The following is a 26,783-nucleotide window of genomic DNA, read 5'->3' as shown; positions in this document are numbered from 1 at the left end:
AGTCCAGACAGTGGTGCTGAAGCAGTCCCTCAGAGCCTCCTCGCTCTCAGCAGACCACATCCTCACCTCACGGGACACCACAGGCTGCCTGGCAACGATGGGTTCATACACAGGCCTCAGATGTACAAGGTTGTGGTCCGAGCTGCCCAGGGGAGGGAGGGGGGAAGAGGAATAAGCCTCCTTGGTGTTGGCAAAAAACAAGTCCAATGTTCTATTGTTCCTGGTGGGGCAGGTAACATACTGGGTGTATGTTGGTAGAACAGAAGAGGGAGAAGCGTGGTTAAAGTTACCAGAGACGAGGAAGAGAGCCTGTGGGTGCTGTGTTTGCAGCCTACAAGTGCAGGAGAGCAGTGCTTCACAAGCATTTTCAGCATTGGCAGACGGGGCCACATAGACTGCGATCAGAATCACATGTGAGAACTCCCGGGGCAGATAATATCCTTCACTGTGCGGTGTTCGGGTTTGGACCAGCTCGTGTTCACATACACCGCCAGACCTCCACCTCTTTTCTTCCCGTATTCTCTCGTTCTGTCCGCCCGCAGCAGAGGAAAATTGTCCAAACCTACAATAGAGTCTGGCATTTCTGCTGTTAACCAGGTCTCTGTGAAAATCAAGACGCTGCTATCCCTATAAATCCTCTGGGACCGCATGAGGCTCGCTATTTCCGTCATTTTATTTTGAAGGGACCTAACCTGAAGTTACCCATGACTACGGCGGGAACCGACTTCCTGTTTCCTCCTCTCTTCTCTCGGAGTTTACGTCCAGCCCGTCTGCCTCGTTGCGTTTTCCTTAGGATGTCCGCCGGGATAACGTGACGATCTCCGGGTAAGACGACTGTTCTCCGCAGTTTCATGAGTTCCTCCTTAGTGTAAACGCGGTACGGCGCCGGGCTGGGGCCGGGGCCGGAGCCGGGGGACTCAGAGCCAAGACACATCGCCACGACACGACAAAAACACACAATCCAGCCGAATAAAGTCAAAACAAGTTAATTTAAAGCGATTCCAGTGCGTGTCATGAAGTTCCTCTTTCATATAAACGTGTACATAAACGTGTACCGACGACACGCCGTACTTTAGCGGTGGCCGGAGGGCGCGGGGGGGCTGGTGGGCTCGCTCGGAGCTAGCTCACATCACAACAACACGACGAAAAACGCTCAAATCCAGCCGAAAAAAGTCAAAAACAGTTGAATTAAAAACGATTCCAGCGCGTGTCCCTATCGTACAGTAAAATAGAAAAAATATAGTAACTATTTTTACAAAATATAGGAGATAAAGCACAATAAGTGTGAGAAAAAAGAGAGAGCGTTTACACCGGGCTGCTAGCTGTACCAGCGCCTTATGACGTATTATATATATATATATATGTATATAAAATTATATATATTGTTGCGTTTTGTGGTTCGTCAGACATCTTTTCTGAAAAGAACACACACTCGTAGCCTCTTTGTTCCAGTTTATTTCCATCAGGTGCAGAGCTCAACAGCAATCAATTTATATCCCGCCAAGACACCAGGAAGTGGTCACAACCGGAAGTGATCAAATATAACAACAAAATAATACATTAACATAAAGTACACATAAATAACAATATGTATGAGAACATAATTCTAACATATATATGTAAAATCAACAAAATTGTGAGATTCAAAGGATTCTGTGATAATAAAATAGATCCATGGGATTCTGACGCTACGTGTTGACGTCACTGCTATGCGTCACTTGTGGGGGGCGGTCACTCCTCTGTCGCCACTGCTGCACCTTTCACCGGGAGCCGCGAAGGGCATCGGGGGAACCGGGGCCTCACGCAGCACCGCAGCCCATATTGTTCAGGTCAGTCTACGGGACTTGGAGCTCTGCACATGGAGCTCTAGGCTCCACAGTGCGCCTCGGTCTCCTTTACCGGGTAACACAACAATCTGACTGCTAATGCAACAATTCCAGCTCCAGTGGTAAGGAATTTCAGATAGCATGCTAAGCTAAATGGCGTTAAAGCCACTTCAAGCACCATTTTAACGTTTTCATTTGTTTAAGGTGCAATTACAGCAACAGCAAACTGCATTGTTACTCAGAGAAGACTTATTTAAATTGCTCATATGTTTAGTTTACCCACATTTCTGGCGCTAACCTGAAGCTAAATCTGCTAATAGCATTTCTCTAACATAAAGTAGTATTCAGTGCGAGCTAACCGGCGGCGGCTAACTACATAAGTAATCTTGACCGCTTTATTTCAAGTCACAATAGGAAGATTTATTTGATATTCAAGCGCATGTAATGTCTCGAAATGTGGTGTTTTGGCCGCGTTTTACGGGACTTGTCTTGGTGAAGTGTGGGTGTGATTTTCGGTAACTCATGACTCGTGTGGTGTAAAAGGACACAGTGACTGACAACGCGCCTTGCCAATACCACTGCTGGAAATGTGCGCGCCACCAATGGGAAGGCGCGGGGGGCGGGTTCTAGCAGCAGATCGTTGTGGAAGGTCATAACAGTGGCAGAGCTGCTGGTTTGGAGCCAAGAATAGTTTCACAGCAGAGGGGTCAAAATGTGATAAAAGTGTGCTGATGTTACACAAGTAAAAGTAAAAAATGCAAATCTTAATATGTATTTAACTAACAATTAATTTAGGGATAAAACAAACAAAGTATTCAATATCTCATTTATGTGTGATATCCAAACAAGTAAAAACCATGTTTTAAAAAGCTGTGGGAAATAATACAATGCTTTAATATTCTGTTTTTACTGTGTTTTTAAATGCAGTGTATGAAAATACAATGTTTTAAAATTCACATAGTTAAAATACAGTTGCTGTTTTTCAGCATTCAGTGATTTAAAAAAATCAGTTGAAAAATGTTCAGTGTCTCTCAAAGTCTGTTTAACTTCTGGTTGTATCCAGACTGAAGTAGCCGAGCTCCTGTTCCCCAAGACCAGAGTACTGCTAATTCACACCTTCTGTTCTGTTGTCAGGTTGTCAATATGTTTAATTACTTAGAGCTGTCATCTCTCATTTAAAACTAACTTTCCACCAATCGAAAGCCTAGACCACCTTACATTTTCTTACACCATCTTAAGATGATGGCTACAGCAGAAATACTGGCAGGTGCTTTTCGAGGCTAAAGTGGAATGGTGAAATCTACTAAGGCCAAAAAAAAATTGTGTTTCCGGTAACGTTGGGAAAAAAATCCAGGTCGGTAGGTCAGATTTTTATTTGTTATTTTTTAAATCCCCGCACAGGTTTTGCAGACAGTTTTTCTTTTCTCAGAAGTGAGCGCTTCATATTGAAGTGGCCTTATTGGTATGCAGATATTGAATAAAATGGTGATCTAGTAATCACCGCTCTGTGTGTCCGCGTTTATCTCACCGGTTAGATTAGCTCGCCGGATGCGGGAGGGCTTCGGCTTCTATTCGCTCCGTGGCCTGGCTCCGATGAGGAAATGAGCGAACACGGGATTGTTTGGTTTTGTAGTTTCCACAAATGTTTCCAATCACTGCGTTCACACGTGCTATCACAGGCAACGCAACACTGCTCTGTGAAGAGTTCTTGCTGGTTTGCTCACGGCGACAAACCACACTTTTTGGTCGCTGCTCTGAAGTTGCAAGTTCCCCGAGTTGATTTGGCGCTGTTTGTGAAAGATGTTTGCTCATAAAACAATTATATGATTATATCCCACAAGTAAAGCGGGCCTATAACTTCACAGCTGAAACACCGGGCGTGCATATCACCGCCGCCATGGCAGCCAAATAGAGCATCTTTGCCTGTTGCTTCTGCAAACATGGACTCGCCCGTAGGTAAAACTAAATCAAAAGTGCAGCGAATTTCATATCTTAAGATCCCCACAGATGATTTTTTTTCCCACAGCTTTTGGATTTCCTCTCACAATTTGACATTCTCGAAACGTACGGCCAGTAAATATGCAATACAATGTTTAAGGTCGGGTTTTCATTATTTTGAAATTCAGGTCGGTCGGCTTACCGGAAACGCCTAATCTGCAAAAAAACACTAATCGAACAAAGGATTGCAGATGGAAATTAGTTTCTTAGCTACAATCTGGTGCGGACCATCTTTGTCTTTAACAAGCTTAATGTCTCTGTACATTGTACATTAAACTAAAAGTATTCATTTTCAAAGCAACGCAGAAGGTATAAAGTTGCAGTACATTAAACTAAAAGTATTCAAACTGGGTTGCATTTTCCTCCAAGGATGGTTTAACATACCTTCATTATTTCCAAAGGTACACGCACCCTAAACATACTATTACATGGTGTATAGGCCTAAACATACTATTACATGGTGTATAGGCCTAAACATACTATTACATGGTGTATAGGCCTAAACATACTATTACATGGTGTGTAGGCCTAAACATACTATTACATGGTGTGTAGGCCTAAACATACTATTACATGGTGTGTAGGCCTAAACATACTATTACATGGTGTGTAGGCCTAAACATACTAATACATGGTGTATAGGCCTAAACATACTAATACATGGTGTATAGGCCTATTCAACATCAATAAATTTGAATATTGGCGACACAAAACTTAATGGAATCATGGAAATGATAAATAAACAAAGACATAGTCATTTAAATGTATTGCCAGTGAGCACTGTATCATAATACACAATTGTATTAACATTTTTTGTATGTAATGAAAATGTACAGTTTTAGCTCATGGGTGAAGGCAGTATTATAATGCTGAAATAATCTAGAATAGATAAGATAAGATATTCCTTTATTGTCCCACATGGGGAAATTTCATTGGTGCAACGCAGGTAGATACAAAGGTAGATACAGAAGAACAGATCACTTATAGGAAGTAAAAACACTTTCAGTAGAAGATCTCCTATAAATAAATAAAAACTCCCATAGACAGATAAATAAATAAATACCATTGCATGTGATCCCGACAGTAATTGCACATGAATATGTGTCACGACAGCACATAGATTGCACATGAATTCCAACAGGAATTGCACATATGACAGAATTGCACATCAGTATTAGGTTAGGTCAGTATTGCGAGTGTTCAGTACTAACAGTTTTTGTTATAAAGTCTGACAACAGCAGGAAGGAAAGACCTACGGAACCTTTCCTTCACACATCGAGGGTGGATCAGTCTCTCACTGAAGCTGCTCTCCAGAGCGGAGAGAGTGTCCTGCAGGGGGTGACACTCATGGTCCAGCATAGATGTGAATCTAGCCAGGACCCTTCTGTCCCCCACCTCCTGCACCGAGTCCAAAGCACAGCCCAGGACGGAGCTGGACTTCTTGATGACTCTGTCCAGCCTCTTCCTCTCCCTCTCTGTGATGCTGCTGCTCCAGCAGGCCACACCATACAGGAGGGCCGATGCCACCACAGAGTCATAGAAGGTCTTCAGGAGTGGCCCTGTCACTCCAAAAGAGTCTCCTCAGGAGGTAGAGCCGACTCTGGCTCTTCTGTACAGTGCGTCTGTGTTATGAGTCCAGTCCAGTTTGTGGTTCAGATGAACACCCAGGTACTTGTATGAGTCCACTCTCTCAATGTCCCGTCCCTGGATGTTCACTGGTGAGGGGGCAGTGGGGTGGCGTCTGCAGAAATCCACCACCATCTCCTTGGTCTTCCCCGCGTTGATGAGGAGGTGGTTCCGCTGACACCAGTCCACAAAGTCCTGCGCCAGTCCTCTGTACTCCGCGTCATCGTCGTCCGTGATGAGTCCGATGATGGCAGAGTCGTCAGAGAACTTCTGCAGGACACAGCTGTCCGTGTCATGTCTGAAGTCTGCAGTGTAAAGGGTGAAGAGAAAGGGCGCGAGGACAGTGCCCTGGGGCGCCCCCACACTGCAGGTCCGAGTGTCAGACACACAGTTCCGGGCTCTCACAAACTGGGGTCGGTCTGTGAGGTAGTCCAGGATCCACTCTGCCAGGTCATACTCCACACCAGCCGTCTCCAGCTTGTCCCTCAGGAGCAGCGGCTGGATGGTGTTGAAGGCGCTGGAAAGATCGAAGAACAGAATCCTCACAGAGCTGCCAGGCTTTTCCAGGTGAGAGAGAGAGCGGTGCAGCAGGGAGATGACGGCGTCCTCCACTCCGATGCCAGACCGATATGCAAACTGCAGCGGGTCCATGGCTGAGCTCACGGTGGAGCGGAGGTGGTCCAGGACTAGCCGCTCCAGTGTCTTCATCAGGTGGGACGTGAGAGCCACTGGCCTGAAGCTGTTGAGGTCTTTGGGGCGCGGTGTCTTAGGCACAGGTACCAGACAGGAGGTCTTCCAGACCTGTGGTACCACCCTCAGCTTCAGGCTCATGTTGAAGACATGCTCCATAACTCCACACAGTTCATCTGCGCAGGACTTAAGGAGCCTGGGGCTGATGCCATCAGGTCCTGCTGCCTTCCTCACTTAGATACATCAACTCTTCTTGGCCTTTTCATCCATGGGACACAGGCCTCATAGTCCGGATCATAGAAGATCAGAGTCAGATACTTAAGGGCTGAGCAGAGTTTAGTGAATTTATTTACTCCAAGAGCTGGATCTTGAGGATAAAAAATATATATGTATATCGTTGCGGAGTTTGTTTTGGGCCTTTTCCAGGTAGTGCGTAGCACTTCACTAGAGCGGAATCTCTGATTGGTTGCCGTGTCTGCCGAATTTTTTTGAGTTGAGTTGAAGTTGAATTATTATTTCAATTATATTTGAAATGCATTTTTAACCAAATTTGAAGAAATCAAAAATGTAAGTGTGCCTGATGATTGCGATGAATCGATGCAGCCCTAGTGTTGATTTAGGTACTGGTTTAGTCCCATCTTTATTTGCATTATTCTGCATTTCTGTAGCTACAGCCTGTTCAGTCCTGGTTAGGTCTCGAGTCAAAGTTTCCTCTCCGTGCAGATCCTGGTTTTAGTACTAGTTTTAGGGCAGGCTTAGGCCTCTCTTCGGTCCACTATTTCGTTTGGTTCTGATCCTGGTTTACTCCAAACCGCCACATTATGTTTGTAAACGTGACCCATGACTTGACTCTCGTGTTAAAGTAAGTTCTGCTTTTCGCACTATTTTTAGACTTTGCTTTGACCTTGGTGCAGCTGAGTACACGCCAAAAGGACTTCCTGGTTTGTACCTTCTTATTCCTAAAAACTCAACTACTTCCTTTAAAAACTGTGTTTTTAATCCATTTATAGTTTAAGAAAATACATTAAAATGTAAAGTGCCTTTTTATCTTGCTATTTTTCTAATTATTTAATTTTGTCATTTAGAAAGTAAAATGTTGTAGATACTGGCCATGATTTTAAGATTTAAATGTTTGTTCGTTCTGCTTTGAACCCATGATTAGTCCTGATGTGGTCCTGCTCCTGTCCAGGTTGAGTTCAGGGTTTAGTCCCAGTTTTTGTGTGTTGGCTGTGGAACGTATAACGATATTTATTGCAATATTGTGGATGGGCTTGTACAAGGCCCACAGTTTTGTTGACATTAATAAACGTCATAGCTATTAGGGCTGCAACGATTACTCGAGTAAATAGAATAATTCGATTACAAAAAAGCTTCGATTATTATTTTTATTGCCTCGATGATTAGTTTAATTTACATATCTACAATAAAAAATAAATTAAAAAAAAGCTGAACGGGACACTTAGGTTCCTAGTGTCTTTAATGAGTCGTACAAGTTTCTTATTTTACACTTTACAACTCATATTTCATTGCACTGCTAAACATGAGCAAATAAAGAATGCAAATGTACAGGATAAATCTTCAGTGCCAAAATCTATTTATCTCTAATTTATCGAGCGATAAGTTGATATAGTAATTATTGTGACAGTCCTGCTGTCAGAGCTCTTTGGTCTGTCTGTTTTGACATTTTTCTCTCCCCACAGCTCGAAGGGAGAGTAAACTTCCTGCGGGACGTGTCACTTCCTGTGGACTAACCCGGACTCTGTGGGTCTGTGGACTGGACCAGGACTAGACCAGAATAATGCATCGCCTCAGGACTTGTGCAGCGCGCTTGCGACCGCTTACAGCGACGCAAACCGCTCAGACTGCCGGCCCCAAGCGGCCAATCACAGCCCAGTATCCGGGCGGAGCAAGGACGTTTCAGCCAATCAGGTGCTACTCTGCTCCTGTGGCTTCAGAGCCTTTTCTGAACGGAACTAGTTCAAATTATGTCGAGGAAATGTACTTCGCCTGGCTGGAGAACCCAAAGAGTGTACACAAGGTTTGTACTGCTCCTCCTCCTACGGCTCCTGGTACTGCTGCTGCCACTGTCAAATTTAGACTCTAAAGAAAACTATGTCTGAAAAGCTCTGCATGTATGGCAGATTTTTGTTCTTTTTTCCAAAGTAAATGATGCCCTCTGTAAGAGCAGTGTAGTCCCGTTTTATGCAGTTTATTTTTTTAGACTTAAAGGCGCAATGGACGATTTTTCGGCAATTTGAGAACGCAGGCGGAAGTGCGCATGCGCACTCCCCCGACGGATCGCATCGCATCTCTCGTCTCCCGTAGATTTCAGTTTCTTTCTGAGTCAGCTCGAACAGTCTTTCTCCATCTTCATTTTGTCCCGTACACTGAGGGAACTATATGTATTAATTGATAGATCAATGCGCTTAGACACGCAGAACCGTGCTGCTCTCGGGGGACGAGCCACACGCGGCTACAGGTGAGCGGTAGGTGCGTTTTATGATTGATACGTGGCAGGACTAATTGGCAGTCCACGCCATGAGGAAATAAGACTCAGTTTTGGGCCAAAAAAATTGTCCATTCAACCTTTAAGTCTTCAAATAAAGTTTTGTGTGCTCTTTAGGCAGCTGTTGGTCCAAACTAAATATTGGCCTCTGCTTGGGGACAAAGACACTAAGCTTTATTTTAACATTTTATGCTCCATTATGGCTTGTAAAACATGGCTGTAAGGGAAAAAATTGTAAGAAGGAAATATTTTGCTCAGCAAATTGTATTATGCTGAGCAGTGCACTGTATAGATTGTTATTTAGTTTCAAGTCATATATGGAGTTTATTCATATTTCCGCAATTCAATTTATACTCCGGTGCGACTTATACTCCGGAAAATACGGTAATCTAAATCAGTAGTGCCTGTATGACCATGTTAGCTTTATAAAGGCACCTGTAACTACTCCATGGGCAAGACCAAAGAACTGTCAAAAGACACCAGAGACTAAACTGTAGATCTCCACAAAGGTGGAAAGGAGAATAAAAACTACTCCCGTCCTCACATGTGTCTTCAGGCCCCAGTCGAAGGAAAGGGAAATTACAGTTCATTCAAACTTTATGTAAAATTCAGGCGTCTCATTTTCAGTCTTTCTGTTTCAGTCGTGGGACGTGTTTTTCCGTAACGCTAATGCTGGAGCGCCACCTGGCGCTGCATACCAGTCTCCTCTGGGTCTGGAACCGGCTCTGCTGTCTCCGCTCGGCTCTGCTCTCTCCGCACAGCCAAATGTTGAGAAGCTGGTGGAAGATCACCTGGCCGTGCAGTCTCTGATCAGGGCCTACCAGGTACGAAAGCATAGACAACTTGCAGAAACTGATGCATCCTGAAGGTCAACCGCCAAAACTCTCTGGTGCATCTTAAAAAGGCTTTAAAACAACACTTTAAATATGTTTTATCTGTAGATCAATGATAAAATGAAAAATGTGATTTGTGCCTGTGTGAGGCTATGTTTTTCACAGGTTTAGTTTGAATGTTTGAATTAAGCGGGAGCACGTCGCTACTAAAATATCTGGATAGGATGCTGCTTAACCCTTTAGTGAGTGGTCTATTAGTATTGCAGCAGAAAATGTAGAAATATTATTCCCATAGAGTGCAATGTAAAAACTAACTGTTCTTGTTCTACTGACAGACCAGATACAGCTTTCAAAAAGGGATTGTGAGGCAAATTAAGCTCGGTTCAAAATCCTTTTAGCTGTCTGCATATTCAGTTTCAGCTCACTCTGATTGGTCATATGCACTCACACTGCAGAAGTGCAAAAATTATAAAATTATGTGTTTTTAGCCACAGTGTTACGTCCAAATTCAGCATGTTTAACAGCTGTGTGCCTGGTGTGTGCGCCCTCCTACAATGTGACAGAGCGTCACTGTGTTCGTTGGCCTAAACCCTCACACTAATTATCAGAATTGGATCAGGGCTGCCCAGATGAAAAACAATCCTGCACTCTCAGGTATGGAGGAGACGAGCGCTTACTGAAGACAACATGCATGCTAAGCAGCTTCAAGATTTCAATTAGATTTGTACTAATATTTACACAACACCACACAGTTTTGTATTTACTGTTTTTCCCTAACAGCAGCAGCTTCTCCTCCTCCCTGAACACTTCTGTATTACTTCTTGTACTTGCGCTTGTATTTGTTGTGTACTTCCGGTACGTTGTGGAGTGCAGGTGGTCGGCCATCACTCGGCGCAGCTCGACCCTCTGGGCATCAGCTGCGTGAACTTCGACGAGGCTCCTGTGGCCAGTTTCCAGGATGTGGGTGAGCTACTGATGCCTTGTTTGTAACTGACACTAATTATGCTGCTCCACCCACCACCACCCTCACCCTCCTCACCTCCACTCTTTGTCACTCACTCTCACTCCTACTGCTGCTGCTGGCTGCTTCACTTTTTCATTGATCTCTATTTTTGTTTTGTTTTACACCTTGTATTCCTGCATTTCTTTTTGACATTCACCCGCTTGGTGTGTGTTCATCTGCTTCATTTTCTTTCCTCTCCCCCTTTCTTTTTCTTGCTTTCTTCCATCGTCTCACCCTCTGTCCCTCTCTTCTTTGTCCATCTCTCCCCTGTTCACTTTTCTCCTTCGTTTTCTGTCCTCTCCTCTCCCTCGCCTTTTCCACAATTTTTTCTCTCGCGCTCTACTCCTCCCTGCCCTGATCCTTCTCCTCCCTCTCTGCTTTTTTTCTTTCTCCCCCTCTTCCCTCTCTTCCTCCTCCCCACTTTTTTTTCTTTTTCTCCTCTCTCTAACCCCCCATCTGTCTTTTTTTTCACTTCTGACGTCTTTTTTCTTTTTTATCCGTCTTTCTTTTCCCCATTTTTTCCTTTCTGTCTTTCCTCTCCGTGCTCGCACTTCTCTCCTTTCTGCCCTTGTCATTCTCCTCTCCTTTCCCACTCCTCCTTAATCCCCTCTCCCTCTCTTTTTACACCTCTCCCTCTCCTCCCTCCTGTTTTCTCTGTCCCCTTTCTCTTTCTCCTCCTTCCTCTTCTCCCCCCCTCACCATGTCCTCATTTGTCTTTTTCTCCATCTCCTCCCTCCCAATTTCTCCTCTCTTTCTCCCTCTGGTGGGTGGTTGTCTCTGTTTTTGTCCATCCCCTGCCATAGATCCGCGGGCACCATGTGGCTCAGCTGGACCCGTTGGGCATCATGGACGCCGATCTCGACTCTTGCGTTCCCACTGACATTATCACCTCCTCTGACAAGCTCGGTAATCATTCTGCCTTAAGCACTCCATTCCACCTTAAAACTCTCTGCGTCTGCTTCTCTCAGATCTGTTTATAACATTTGTTTCTCTGGACTGTTGAAGGCAAAAGTTTAGTCTCTCTAGTCCTGGTTTAGTCCTTGAAAATATGATCCTGGTTTATGGAGCCAAAATAATAATGGAAGGGTTTCAGCAAATCATACATTTTAAAACCTGCATTTTTGTAAGTGTGGGCTTGACATCTCCATAGCTCTGACTTGGAAGGCTTGGTGATGTCACCGATTGTTTCCATTTACATTGATATCTTAAATAATATGTTGTGGAACATTCTAGGCCAGGGGTAGGCAAACCGGGGCACGTAGATTATGAGCGGCACGTAGGGCTGGGTATCATGGCCAATTTCCTAAATCGATTCGATTTCGATTCATAACGTCCTGAATCGATTAATCACGATTCGATTCAATCTGCTCTTAAATAATGAAAATGGCTCAACTGTGTTACAAAATACAAATGTACTTTATTTTTTCTTTTCACCATAAACTGGTTTTAAGTGCAAACTTGTAAATTGGACAGTTTAAACTTGCTGTAAACAAAACTGTCTCAAAAGTACAATTTTGAAACATAAAGTAGGTTTTAGACCTGCTTGTGAGGCTCAGTTCAGTGTGTTCGACGTGCATCAGCTGCATTATCTCCACTGCACCAACCATTATTTGTAGCGTTGTCCGTCACGACTGCTGGGTCTTTGCTGGTCAGCCCCCCACCCCTGTATGGCCCCCCACTCCTGTGGCCCCCGTCAACATATTAGCTATATTATTAGGGAGTGTCTACAGAGCCGCGGCGCACGGCCGAAACTGCCATGTTATTTTGTGCCGCGGCTCCTGAAACTGCTGCGCTATTTGACCACGCCGTTTTAGACCGCGCAGAGTTAAGGTTAGAGTTAAGGTTAGAGTTAAGGTTAGAGTTAAGGTTAGAGTTAAGGTTAGAGTTAAGGTTAGAGTTAAGGTTAGAGTTAAGGTTAGAGTTAAGGTTAGAGTTAAGGTTAGGGTTAAGGTTAGGGTTAAGGTTAGGGTTAAGGTTAGGGTTAAGGTCAGGGTTAGGGTTAGCCATGAGGCTTATGGCAGTGCCGCGGTTCCTGAAACTGCTGGGCCATTTGACCTCGCCGTGGCTCTGCAGCCACGGCCATATTATTAGCGGTGTGGCTTGTCAGGAGTACGGGTGCGTACATTTTTGCAGGCAAAAGTTGCGACGGCTTCTGTTATCTTTATGACCCGCGGAGAATCAGCTGGTAATGTTAGTGATTCCCTCAGTTTCATTTGTTTTGCCGGACGGCTTGTTGTTGGAAGCTAACGTTAGCGTAGTGTGATACCTGGTCAAGTGGTTTCTGAGGTTTGTAGTATTTCCACGTCTATGTAGATTGTGCGTCTTGGGCATCCAGCTTTTTTTGCGACGCGAATCCTGCATTTTGAACATCAGATGTGGCACTTCAGAGGCGTTTGAGCGTCGGACGCTTTGGACGTGCGTCCAAAGTGTCCGATGCAGAAAAGTTAAACGAAGCTCAACTTCTCTGCGGCAGCCAAACAGAGATTAAGTTCCAGCAGCTTTACTCTGCAGATTTGGTCACTGAAATGCTCTGCAGCAAAATTAAGGACATCCACAGGTGGCCCAATAGTGCTCCGCGGGCGAGCTATAAATAGCCATTTGACGTCACTGCGCTAACAGCGAGTACCGTATTTTGCGCACGAAAAGGCGCACCAGATTATTAAGCGCACCATCGGCTATTTGTGTACCATGTGTACTGGTCCATACATAAAGCACACCGGACTATAAAGCCCCATAAGATAAACAAAACGGACAGATAAGTCAGTCAGTTGAGCTTTATTAAATGCGTTCAACTCATTCAGATCAACATTGTTCAACATCAAAACACACTCTGCTACCGCTAACAGACACGTTAGCATATCCAAATCAATTCTCAGTCAAGATCACTTGTAAACACGTAAAATACAAACACAGAACACACTCTGCTACCGCTAAAAGATACGTTAGCATATCCAAATCAATTCTCAGTCAAGATCACTTGTAAACACGTAAAATACAAACACAGAACACACTCTGCTACCTCTAAAAGATACGTTAGCATATCCACAACAACTCCCAGCCTCGTTCAGTTGCAACACGTAAAATTGCAACACAATACACTCACTTTTTCAGTTCATTCTTCGTCATCAAATCCTTCAAATGCCGCCGTGTGCATCCCGCATAGTTATGACCGGACGTCCCGATTTACCTGGGACAGCCCCGTTTTTTTACGTCCTATGTCCCGATTTAATATCTGCTGGGGCGCAAATGGTAAAAGCAGCCAAAGCAGCCAAAGCGCCGATGGTGCTACGTGCAAAAATCTCTTTGGTCAGTGTGATCCCGCATCTCGGATCCACGCGGCAGTTCAGTGATGATTCCGGCCTTTTGATTCCCACAGTTGACTGATAATTTAGGCCGTAAGCGCATTTCTTGCGATAATATAACAGATCCAATTGTCTCTTGGCAGGAGCCATCTTGGGCCAAGTTTCTTGGGGTCCTTTATTTACCGGTAGGTGTCTGCGTTGTGCCTGACTGAAAATGTTGTTTACGTTTTGACTATTTGCAGGAGTCTCATTTACATATTAATTGTCTTTACACTCACAAAAAAGGTATTAAGCTTCTGATGGAAAAATAAAGGTTGCTGTGGTGTCCATCATGGTGTATTTTATGTGTTATTCAAATTGTACCGCTCTATTTGACGTTCCCTTAAATTTTTCGTTTTTCTACTTGATGACGGTACTCTCGTCACCGCTCCGGCTGCACATTTGATGACGGTCCCTAAGCACTCCCCTCAGCTCCGGCTGCACATTCGGATCCATGTAATTTGCTACGCATCTGATTGTTAAAAAACTAGGTTATAGTCACTTGGCAGTGTAAATATGAGTATTTTGGCAGTGTATGATCTGCAAAGACTTTTGCGTTTAGGAGCTATTGACCTCGGAAGTATGATTCTGTGACGCTAACTTTACCGCACGTGGCTCCTCCCGCTTTCAGACTCTCGATCTGAGCTGCAGCGGGACTCATGTCAACACAGCGTCCTACATGTGTCATGCCGTTATTGACGATCAATTGACGAGTGATCAGTACTTTTAGGCATCTTGGTTATACAATTGAACACACTTTTTTCTGACGAATGCATCGCATTTGAGAGAAATTGCGTCACATTTTGCGATGCGATACCGCTTATTCTGAACCCTGACATTAAAGACTTTTATGTGCGCCTTTTATAGTGCGGAAAATACGGTACCCGTATGTCAGACAAACAACACTGCACGACAAGTACTGCCTATTGAAAACACGACATAAAACAACTCTCAAATCCGATGATTTTTGTGGAGTGTTGCCACCCAGAGTTGACTCATTTGATACAGAAAGATAGTAAGCAATATCTAAGCCTTTTTGTCCACACAATGGGGAAATTTCGGTGTTGCAACGCAGTAGATGCAGGAGTAAAAGAATAGATAACTTATTGGAAGCTTTAAAAAAAAATACTCAATAGAGAAACTCTAATAAACAAAACTCTTAAAGACAAAACCTCTCATTCTTAATAAACACTGCTGCTATGGAACGTGCAAGAGTGATTCTCGCTACGCTGATAGACCTGAAATGACTGGTGTTTGGTTAATCACTTTCCCGAAGCCAAGGACGAAAAGGGAGAAATGTGAGTTGTGAATACGGTCGTGCGGCAGACCAAAAGAACAGTTCCACGTCGGGAAAATTACTTGGAACACCTACATTGCTACATCCTTCAACCTCAGCCCAGCGAGAACACTGGCCTTTTATAGTTGAGAGTTCGATCGTGATGGCCGAGGAGAGAGAGAGAAGAATCGAGATAAAGACGCAAAAAGCCAGACCTACCTTTCTACAAGTTAAGCCTTCTTTCCGCTGATGCGAAGTCTTCTGCATTGTAACCATAGCTTCAACTCTAATACAGAATGGTCCTCTACTATGCTGTTTCAGCTTCACTCCTGGGATGTCATCTCCCGTAAATTGTATCGATATTAGTTGTCGTAGTCGTTCTGCCATTTTTCCATGTCATATGCCTGACTGCCTGAGATTGTTTGTCCGACATACGGGACATTTGTAGTGCTCATTAATATTCATTCATGTTTGTGACGTCAGCCCGCATAGCGCTATTGTTAAAACATTTTGTCGAATTTTAAGTTTTACACAATGGCGGGCCGTGGGTCTGGGGCTTGGGCCCTCAGTGAGGTCCTACACAGTCCCACCCGAATGAGTCCACCTCTTATTACTATCATTATGATGCCATAGCTCTAGACACTATATATTTAGACAGAAACGCAGTTCAACCAGGCTTCACCTTGTCCGCTTTGGAACTTTGAAAGTGGGGAACGAACCCGCCTGTGACAGGCTTTGCAGCGTCCGCGTCGGACGACCTCTCCTTACAATGCCTAACTTTTCTTGAAAAGTTTGTCTTAAGAAAGGCATTTTAATTATATCCTCAACCAAGTTTATATCTTCCTCCTTCCACCATTGTGGGTTGGAAAAACAGCTCAGTAGTAGGTGGATTTGTTTATCAAATTCAGTTTCCTCATTCTGAGGTTCTGCATAGACCCGCCCATAGGACCTGCCTCTCAATATTGGTAATCCTATCAAAAGAGGTGCACGTGCTACACCTGCTAGCTGGCTCCTGTGTAACAGCCAGCAGATGTACAATAGCCAACTCTAAAGCTGATTGATTGACAATAAATGTTCATTTCCATTCACTTTAAGCTACAATCACCCGCACTGTTGATTCTGAAGGTCTGCGGGCAGATTTTAGATCCCTGGCAACACATAATGGCTGAATATGATTGGATAAAAGATCCAACTTAAAGACCAGCCCTCCAAATCTCAACCTGGGGCTGGAAGCAGTGCAACCAAGAGGAAAGCCATGAAATGAAGAGTATAAAACACTTACTATGGGGAATAATTTAATACATATTTGTGGGAAAATATATTAATCTTTAAATTATATTCTGATTATGTTTATGCCTGCAGAGAAGGCCTTGCTGGCCCTGACGGCCCACCACTGAGTTGTAAATTGTAAAACTTTTACAACTTTTTTTGGACTGTTTTCATGGACATCAGCTAACCCATTGCTTCTCAGCCTCCATTGGGCCGTTTAACTCTTAATTAGACTCTCTGGCAAAAAAAACTATGAGAAATTAACTTCTGGAGCCATGACAAGTAAGTGGGACTGTCGAGCTCCATATACCAAATGTGTGACATCAGGATATTTTGGTACTTAAGGGACATTTATGCTTGATGCGTCCGCGAGGTGCCGCACGGTGAAATGTCTTCATTTTTGTCGACACGCCCCTATGCGCGCCATCTGTGCGGACCTTATTTTACACGTTGACGTCTAATTTCAATAAGCGGACTGTTCCATATAGTTACTGTAGACGGTGCCTGAACCCCGCTCAGACTATAAATACTGCCAACGTCTTTTCCGCTGCCAAAACAGCTCCGCTGCTAAAACAACACGGAATTTACATGGTGGTGTTTTTCTCTTAATGACGGACCGGGTAGATAAAGTGGCTTTGGTGTATTTACTTTACAAAGTCCAAGTCCGGCTTGTCTGTCCCGCAGATACTTCAGAGGTGAGCAGAGTTGAGTGAATATCGTTATTTGCTCCAAGAGCTGCGTCTTGAGGATGTTTTTAGTTGCTGTGCCGGATCTGCCACAAAAAAGTTCAGCTTTGTTCAACTTTTCTGTGCCTGTCCAACGCTCAAACGCCCCCGGCATGCTGCATCTGACGCTCAAACCAAAGGATTTGCGGCGCAAAAACGCTGGATTCGCATCGCAGTGATGCTGGACACCCAAGACGCGCGTCCACATAGACTTTGAATGTAAACTGGACGGTTTGACGCAGCGGTCTGAAAGCTGGGAGGTTTTCAGCCCTACCACAGATAGTTTGAATGGGTACACGGACACTGTGACGTCATACTTTCGATTCCATGAGGACAGCATTATACCAACACACACCAAAGTCAATTACAACAAACCCTAGTTCACACCAAAACTGAGGCATTTAAAGATGGGCTGCAAAGTTACTTGCAAAGTATCTAAGTCTTAATATATTCAGATACTATTGATAAAAATATTAAACTAATATTTAAAAGAATTGCGCTCTTTTGCTGCTGCCATCTTTTTGCCTTCACCTAACCCGGAAATGTGACGTCACTCCGTGACATTGTCTACCCAACACTGAGGATATTTACACTGAAGTGGACAGCGATAACGACCGAAATACGAGTGAATCCTCGTCAAGTGAGCGGATTTCAACGGATGACGAACAGCATCCAGTTGAAGAACAGGTCCTGCAGCTGCTGCCTCATATATTTGAGCCTGACGCCTCGTCGGACGATGAAAATAGAGCGGATGATAATGATGATGAGACAAGAATGAGATGGCGACTGGACATCAACAGACTTTCTGAATGGTGCATGTTAAACTGGAATATTTCCCATTAAATTATGTGTGTGTGTGAAATACAATGATGACGGGGTTCTCTACTGTATTAGTTTGAAACTGCAAATTACTAGTCAAACGGTTCCACCCCACAAGTCCGAAAGTTCACAAGTACGATAGTTGCATTTTGTAAAGTGCGTGTTGCTGCTCACTGATGTGGACGATGGAGTCTGCGCTCGCCGAGGTAAATCCCAAAGTTGCGGACAATATAAGTATTCCAGGCAGCACGGAAAGCGCGTCGAGAGATGGGGACAGGACGCGAAAGGGCCCGGTGTGACCAGTAATATGCATAAAGTGAGCACTCTCGCCGTGAACAACACGCCATCATGCACACGGCATCAGTCAGACAGCCGCATACGGTGACAACTTACTTTTTCGAATATCCAAGTCGATACGTCGCGAGGTTTTGTCTTCTGTGAAACGTTGGTAGCATAGGATTGGACCAGACTTGCCACACATCGCCGAGCTGGGATTCCAAAACATTCTTTTGGTACAGACAAATCGTGTCTAAAGACGTGCTCTAGCCTTCCGTTTGGGCCACTCAAAGAGCCCGCTTCCCTCTTGAGAGCAGTGCATCGCTACACATCTCCGTGCAAGCCTCGAAATAACGGGTTGGACACGGTCAATGACCGACGCCAAATCCAGTTTTGACTCAATCAAGGCTCCGGACATGCTGACCGACGCAAATTTTTTGCCGTAATATATTTTTAATTGGCAAAAACAGCGGGGTGAACATACCCAAAGCGATTCCTATGCACAAACTGGGCGCGCTACACTACAGTCGGCGATTATTACGTATGTGCACGTTGAGAAAATGATGGCAGATAAACACCACGCTGCCGCTGTCAAACACAAACAAAAACCAGCGGCTGCAAAGACACAAGGCGATCACAGTCAAGAAATGGATTGATGATGATCTCTCTAAGTTTTGTGCCCGTGACTGGCTAGAGCAGACCTTCTCAAATAGTGGGGTTGCGTGTGATCCCATTTTGAATTTCCTAACGGCTCATTCACTCGGCGGCGTCAAAGCAAAGTTTACATTCAGTATGTGGACGCATGTTTTTGCGGCGTGAATCTTGCGTTTTGAGCAATACGTCGGGGGCGTTTGATCGTCGGACGCGCACCAGATTTACAGGTAATCTTGCCTGTAAATGCTTTTTTATTCTTCACAAATCTGTTTTTTGTTGGCGTGAGCCAAAGGAAAGTTTCAAACCCCTCCCCCGAGCATTACCATGGAGATCATCTCACTAATTAGGCAATTATATAATGCTTAAAAGAGCTACAATGAGGGGCCAATAAGCATACGTTTATATTATTTAATCCATTTGTGGCCATTTTATTTTTAAATTGATACGCTGTATTAAAGAGTACAGAAGTTAATTGTTATAAAAGATAAATTCTTTACTTTTTCTGATAATTGTGAATAATCGTAAAATCGTGATATTTCTCCTCATGATAATCGTGAGTACAAGGAATATTTTGACATCCCTAATAACGAAACAAACAAAAGTCACCCTAAAGCTAATACGTTTTTTTTTTGTTTTTGTCATTGGTTAAAACTAACCGTCCAGACTTCTTTGTGAAAAAAATATTCCACTTATTAACAGTTGTGCCGGTTCAAGAGAAACATTTTTACAGAAGTTCTGCCTCGGCGCAAAAAAATTAAATAAACGTACAGCACATGAGGCGGCAGTGCAGGCAACGGACTAAACCAATGTGTCACAACTGAAGGGGTGGATCGGTTGTCTTTAGACTTTCAGACTTATTTAATAAGAGTGAGTGGTGTGTGTGAATAGTAATCATAGACCTTCTGATAAATAAGTTTTAACTGATAACACTTAAAGATTGTGAGGGGGACACCAGTCATTATGGGGGGGTCGAAACCCTCCCCCCGGGATCTCCTTTCAGGAACTAATTATTGCAGAAAGCTGATATTGTAATGGCAACCAAACGTTTCAGACATTTTTTTTTGTGTAAATAACACAATAAAATAAGGCGCCTCAGCTTAATAACAGCAGCTCTATATGCAAACTCTAGAATTGTTCCGGTGGAGTTTTGGGTGACAATATTTCAGTTATTCTGTTCTGCTTCGTTCTGGCTGTATTGCGGCTCTGTTACGACTGCCGTGTGCTGCCTGCTGTAATGTGTACGGTATTCTAATGGTGTGGGTGTTTCTCCACTGCCCTCCGCTGGACCAGACGTGTCAGTGTTCAACGAGAGGATCAGAGTTCTGACTGTGGGAGGTAGGGACTCTTCGCTTAGAACAGAACGCTGCTACTGCTGCTTTTAGACCAGAGGCACAGAAGGATGTTTTACTGGGACAACAGCAAAATTAATTAAAACACTAATTTGCTTTTCTCTGAAAAACTTTTGTGAAAATTCCCCATTCACAAAGGATTTTACGACCGTATAAAGAATAATACCTTGATCTGAGTAATCTGGCATATTTAGTCTCCGTCCAGAGCCCAGAATGCTCCGTCTACTCCACTTTGTGATGTCAGGTGATGATACAAAAAATGCTCCTCCGTGTTTAAAGTCCTTATTATGGTAGAAAAGGTTCCTGTTTTGGAACTCGAGATGGAAAGGCCATGGAAAGCCATTTTCAATTTGACTTGAAATGATCTGAGCAGCTGCATTTGCACTCTGCAGAGCTCTGATTGGTCCTACCCAAAGTGAGGAGTTTTAAATAAGATTTGCCCGGCCCTTGTTTAGGGCATTATCACTCTTATATTTTGGTTGGTTAAGGCCTATTGAGGTCCTCAGAGATGTCATGTAATTCATTAGTATTTGACTCATTTGGTCTCTGCCAAGGTCTTTTGCCATTTTATACTGAGGGGAGGTTGTACTGTGTCTCAGATCACCATTCCTGTATAAAGAAAGGTTTTCTTCTCCATTTTGGCCAGACCATTTTGAGTTCAGGAGAGTATAAATGCTGCTGCTCAAACCAATTTCCCTTTTGAATGGAAGTTGAAATGTCTTATTCCTAAAGCAGTGTTCTTATGACTGCCTTCAGAATCACTCCTGGACAAATGTCCTCATTATGCTTTAAGCCAATACTGAACATTAATATTTTTCATCACTTGCTCTCCAGCTAAAGCTAGCAGGTGTGTATGCAAATCAAGTAAAAAAAAAAACGCAACTGTAGAAAATGCTTGGCTGAAACCTTGCATTGTCTAATATTTTCTTTCCATTTCAAAATGTTTTCCAGTGAAACATCCTTAAAGCTCCAGTTCCAAGAAGTTCTCAGACAAACCTTTCGCATTTATTAGCAGAATTCACTTCCTGCTATTTTCTGAGTGCTTCCTGTTAGCTTCAGTTGCTTTATTAGCTTCATTAGTCTTTAGCAATAGCTTCTTCTGCCTGTTTCAGTGGAAATTAGTAGTTTTAGTAGTCTCAGCTTTAGCTCAGTTAAATCTGTGTTAGTCTTAGCATTATGGTGTGAAGTCGCTAAAGCTGCTGGTTTGTGGTTTGTTGCAGAGTCAGAGTTCAGAGGCCTCATTCGACGTGGTAAACGCAGCTTGCGCTCTGCTAACCTTGGTTCAAATGAGATTGAGAATGAGAATTGGATTAGAGTAAGCCTGAGTTTGAGCTGGAGTCTGTGATGTTGGCATTTATTCCTCTCCTCACTCAGAATCAAAGTGGTTGTTATAGCTCTAGAGGGGTGAGCACAATTTTCAATTTGAGTTTGTGCCAAATGGATGCATAGATGCCTTTTTGCACAAGCATCCACTTTGATCAGTCTCACCATATTTCAACATTTAGCTAAAAAGTCTCGACATACAATAGCCATAATCGTTTGACTTTTCGACTAGTAAAATGATCTTTAGTTGCGGCTCTAGCTATCAATTTCTACACTTTTTGATGACATTACTGCGGAGTCACCATCTCACTAACTTTTGGATTGCAATGGCAGAATTTGACCGCTGGATGTCACACAAACGTCACCCTGCGTATGTTTAGACAAACTCTATGTTCTGAGAGGAGAGGAATGTCTGTTTATCCGAGAGCTTGTCCAGTTCTGCTTCAGCGGCCAGTCATTTCATGTTTTTTGGTCAGAATCTGGTGACGTTTTGGTTAGATTTCTGCTGCATAAAAGCACCATGCGGATTGGCTAAAGAGTTGTTATCTCTGCTCCGACTGGCTGATATGTTGTCTTTGTTTTTGATTGGCTGTGGTTTAGGTCAGTTCAGAATCTCTTTCCAGGTTGTCTCCGCTCTCATCTTCTTTCTCCTCCTCTCCCTCCATCTCGCTCTTCGCTCACTTGCTTCATTGCCTTTCTTTACAGTTTTTTCTGTTGGAGAATGTGTTTTGCATCTTTCTTTCTGATTGAGAAGTATTGTTCGAAAAAAGAAAAAAAAAAAGTAATAGTTGAATAGAGGCTGCGTTCAGCTTTACTAAACCGTTAACTCTTATGCAAACCAACAATTTTCCTATGTTCAACGTTTGAACCAATAATCACGAGGGTCTTATTAATCTTTTTGCTAAATGTATGTGGTTTGGAGCTCAGATTATGGAGGAAGAAATAGGACAGATATTTGTGTTAAATGCAACTAATTAAAAGTGTCTTGTTTATGCTCATCGAATTAAGATTGAAATCCACATTTGTTTTAAAGCGAGACACTGCAAATGTACTAGTGTGTGTAAAACAAATTCCCTCTGGGACAACAAAATTATATTTTGTTTAGCTTATAACATTTTAAAACTTACTAAGAGCATTAAGCATATTTTTTATTTCAGTAAACTAGCTACTGCTGAAAATTGGTGTAAAAATTCAGATTTGGCCTTTTTTTTTTCTTCTGAACGCAGCCTTTGCACTGAGCCTGGAGCAGTTACTGTACATGCACAGAAAATACCATATTTTTGTCTTTGGCAATTTGCAATCACATTTGAAACAACTTTAGTTGAAATGAAATGCCGACAAAGTGGATTTTCTGTGCACGTAAACTACAATTTCATCTAGTTTATGATTAAAGAGCTCTTGAATCTTTAACCAAACATATTTTTTTCTCTGGCTCGCCTGCCGTCTCCCCTCACTCTACCCCTGTATCTCCTCTGCGCTGTTGGACCTGTAGGCTTCTATGGTCTGGATGAAACGGACTTGGACAAGGTTTTCCGTCTGCCCACAACCACATTCATCGGAGGATCTGAGAGCGCTCTGCCACTGAAGGAGATCATCCGCAGACTGGAGGTGAAATTATGCAAAAAATAAATAACATTTTCTTCTGCTCAAGGAAACATTTTTATTTTCTTTTAACTAGCATTGTTCCTTCGTCGAAAACATAGCTGAAGATGTTTATTTCCCCATGGTAATCTGCTGCCAGTAGATGTAGTGCTAAGGCAAATCCTTATGAGGGAACGCCTGATTGATAGTCCTGTGGTTTTCAGTACAAGCAGTGTTTTAAAGGATGAATAGATTATTTTTGGCGACCAATCGGTCTCATTTCCTCGTCGCGTGGACAGCTGAGTAGTTCTCCCACATGTCAATCATTCCCTGCGTGCTACTTCACACCGGCAGCCTCGTTCCCAGGATAGCGGCACGTTTCCCTGGCATGTGTGGTTGACATGCCGGTGTGTGTTTAGCGAGGCTAGCAGCAAGTTCGTTCAGTGTATCTCCACGCGTCGGACCAGAAAGTACAAAAATGGCTGAGGGACAGACGAGATGGAAATCTGCGTAGACGAGAGATGCAATTCGGTCCGTTGCGCTAATAAACAAACGCATGTGTAGCAGCGTGGGGGTGAGTGTGTGCATGCGCATTTAAAAACAATGGACTAACAATCACTGATCTCTCAAATCGGCGAAAAATCCCCTATTTAACCTTTAAGTTGTAAAGTATGAGATTTAAAAGTTAAGGTACAAGATTGTGTGGTTTGTTCCCATGGCGTTTAGTTCCTTTAACCCTGCTGTTCTGTGGTTTGTCCTATAGATGGCTTACTGTCAGCACATCGGTGTCGAGTTCATGTTCATAAATGATCTGGAGCAGTGTCAGTGGATCAGGCAGAAGTTTGAGACTCCAGGAGTGATGCAGTTCACTCTGGAGGAGAAGAGGACACTCCTTGCCCGCATGGTCCGCTCCACCAGGTACAGCCACATGGGGGCACTGTTTTTGTACAAGGTCTCTGGCATTTATTATTCTGCCAGAACATCTACAGATCTGTTAAGATTTATATTAAAGTTTACAGCAAGGAGAGTCTTCAACATTTGGATGTCGATTGACAGGATATTACAAAAATTTTACAATTTTGTGACACATACGATAATCCATATATTGCACATATATTCTGCGATCAGCACCATGATGAGTTTTGCTTATACAAATTTTCATTTCTCTAAACAAGCAACTAAACTGTAGCACTGTTACAAAATCCTTGATATATATTGATAGAGCAGCCCGCAATATCAATACTGTTTCTCAACCTTTGATATTTTTGCCCACCCATAATTAAACAAATAAAACCAAAATGATCTAAACTCTGGCGGATATTTAAGCATTTACAGACATTTTTCTCAGTCACCAAAAACCTGCATTTTACCACATCGTCATGATGCTGTATAGCAGCATTTATATTTGTATCTATAAAATCTTATCTTTTAATTAATCTCACTGGCCTTGTCTCGTCTGTCAGGTTTGAGGAGTTCCTGCAGAAGAAGTGGTCAGCAGAGAAGCGATTCGGGCTTGAGGGCTGCGAGTCCCTGATACCGGCTTTGAAAACCATCATCGACAAGTCCTCCGTGAACGGAGTGGAGAACGTCATCATGGGCATGCCCCACAGGGGGCGCCTCAACGTTCTCGCCAACGTCATCCGCAAAGAGCTGGAGCAGATCTTCTGTCAGTTTGACTCAAAACTGGAGGCGGCAGACGAGGTACGAGTCATCTGCTTCTCTGCTTCATTTGCTCTAGGGCTGCACAATATATCAAAAGTATCAATCGCTATAACTCCATCTGACAGAAATATACTGGGTTTAAAATGAAAACATTGAACCAGGCGGATTTTACTATAAAAAGCCTTGATCTAGTCTTGGTTTTGTCTTTAATTTTTTATTATGACGGTGTTCTCGCTGGGCTGCGGTTTGAGGATGGCGTAAAAGCAAAACATATTTTAAAAATTTGTGTTCGCGCCGCCTACGGCGCTCGATGTGGAAAGCCAATATGATCACACTCCGTCACTTAGGAGTGGCATATTTTCCGACGCTTTTACAAAATAAACCAGCGCTTTAAACACGTTATGCCGTGCGCCGTAAACGGGCTTCGTAATTTACGCCAGACGGCGCTCCTAAGTGGCGGAGTGTGATCATATTGGCTTTCCATACTTTTGGGTACCGTACGAGCGCTGTGGTGCCCGCCCGGCCGAGCGCAGCAGGCTTGGCGGTGTCTTTTCAGCATGGCGGGGGCCCGGGGCAGCATGGCAGGCCGCCATGCCAAAAGCCCTCAGCGAGACAGTTTGACTAATACTTGAAGACATGTTTGTTTTAATATATGTAAAGTATATTTAAATACCACACTAATATCTATATGACAGTATTTAACATCTATGTCTCTATTTCCATTAGTACCTCGTAGTCGATATGTCAACAATGTTTATTTCTATTGTTTGTGTGTGTTTTATGAACACATTTTTAACCAAAGGAAGGTTGAAATAAGGCGCCTGAAGGTTCAAAAACAGAATGTTTACAAATAAACTGTAGTATCGATAAAAACAGTAATTGTTTATCCTTTGACATTTTAGTTTAATAATGCTGCAGTATTTTTGTATGCGTTTTAGAGTCTGTATAGTCCAGATCACGATCACGGTGATCAAATTACAACTGATATTTTTTTAAGTCAACGTCACAATAATTCCAATGAATGGTCTCAGTTACATCTACTCCTCTCCTCGTTAGGGCTCTGGGGATGTGAAGTACCACTTAGGCATGTACCATCGGCGTATAAACCGCGTCACAGACAGAAACATCACTCTGTCTCTGGTGGCGAACCCGTCTCACCTGGAGGCTGTGGACCCTGTGGTGCAGGGGAAGACCAAAGCTGAACAGTTCTACTGCGGAGACAACGACGGCAAGAGGGTAACAGCAGAGGGCGCTACAGAGGCTCATGGCAGCTCACGACCACGTCCTGAGTCACACTGTTTTTGTTCAGGTGATGTCGATCCTGCTCCACGGAGACGCTGCGTTCGCTGGTCAAGGAATCGTGTACGAAACATTCCATCTTTCAGACCTGCCCTCGTACTCCACCCACGGCACCATCCACGTGGTCGTCAACAACCAGGTGAGACACTACTACTGTGGATGCGACAGAGCCTTTAAACATTTCTAAAATAAAACATTGTCGAATTCAAAAGTGATGTGAAATATAATAAGAAACTGGGATCAACCTCAGAATATTGCAAAATGTGAAATATCCAGGTGGTTTTGTCAAAGTTAAAGCACTCAGACACATGTGAGTGACATCAGAGCCTTCTTTAAAGGTATTTACTATTGTAGATTACATAATCTGTTTATTTAACAGGAGATTAGGAGCAACACATTTTTTTAATAAAGGCAAAAGCATATATTTTAGGTTTTACTGAACAGAAATCTTGAGCATACAATAGTTTTTCACTTTGTCTACATATATATTACGTTTCATACTTTTCGGGCTGTACAGCCCATAAAAGCGGCTTTAACTAAATTTACAAAGAAAGAAGAAATTGCACATATGGTTCCACCCCACAAGTCTGAACCTTCGGACTTGTGAACCCTAACCCTACCCCAAAAGTCTGAAGGTTCACAAGTCTGAAGGTTCACAAGTCTGAAGGTTCACAAGTCTGAAGGTTCACAAGTCTGAAGGTTCACAAGTCTGAAGGTTCACAAGTCC

The 26,783-nt window shown here is 43.3% G+C and overlaps 1 protein-coding gene across 4 annotated transcripts in view; it reads left to right on the top strand.

Annotated features, from left to right (window-relative positions):
- Positions 1–1,731: 1,731 nt before the first annotated feature.
- The window catches only part of LOC140347526 (2-oxoglutarate dehydrogenase complex component E1), a 49,377-nt gene continuing 24,325 nt past the window's right edge, over positions 1,732–26,783 (top strand). The window contains exons 1-11 of one of the 4 annotated variants that reach the window (XM_072434009.1): positions 1,732–1,829; positions 7,841–8,178; positions 9,288–9,470; positions 11,286–11,388; positions 20,133–20,177; positions 21,412–21,441; positions 23,007–23,122; positions 23,859–24,013; positions 24,559–24,796; positions 25,814–25,993; positions 26,067–26,195. In XM_072434009.1, the coding sequence (XP_072290110.1) occupies positions 7,939–8,178; positions 9,288–9,470; positions 11,286–11,388; positions 20,133–20,177; positions 21,412–21,441; positions 23,007–23,122; positions 23,859–24,013; positions 24,559–24,796; positions 25,814–25,993; positions 26,067–26,195 (1,419 nt within the window). In that variant the 5' untranslated portion in view covers positions 1,732–1,829; positions 7,841–7,938. Of the gene's footprint in view, positions 1,830–7,840; positions 8,179–9,287; positions 9,471–10,352; positions 10,444–11,285; positions 11,389–20,132; positions 20,178–21,411; positions 21,442–23,006; positions 23,123–23,858; positions 24,014–24,558; positions 24,797–25,813; positions 25,994–26,066; positions 26,196–26,783 lie in introns of all 4 variants that reach the window. The other 3 variants (XM_072434010.1, XM_072434011.1, XM_072434012.1) reach the window with 3 other exon arrangements.

Source organism: Eucyclogobius newberryi, unplaced genomic scaffold (genome assembly GCF_026437365.1).
Source record: "Eucyclogobius newberryi isolate DKJ021-1_F unplaced genomic scaffold, fEucNew1.0.hap1 SCAF_6, whole genome shotgun sequence".
Lineage (NCBI taxonomy): Eukaryota > Metazoa > Chordata > Actinopteri > Gobiiformes > Gobiidae > Eucyclogobius > Eucyclogobius newberryi.
This window is presented reverse-complemented; position numbering and strand designations above follow the sequence as displayed.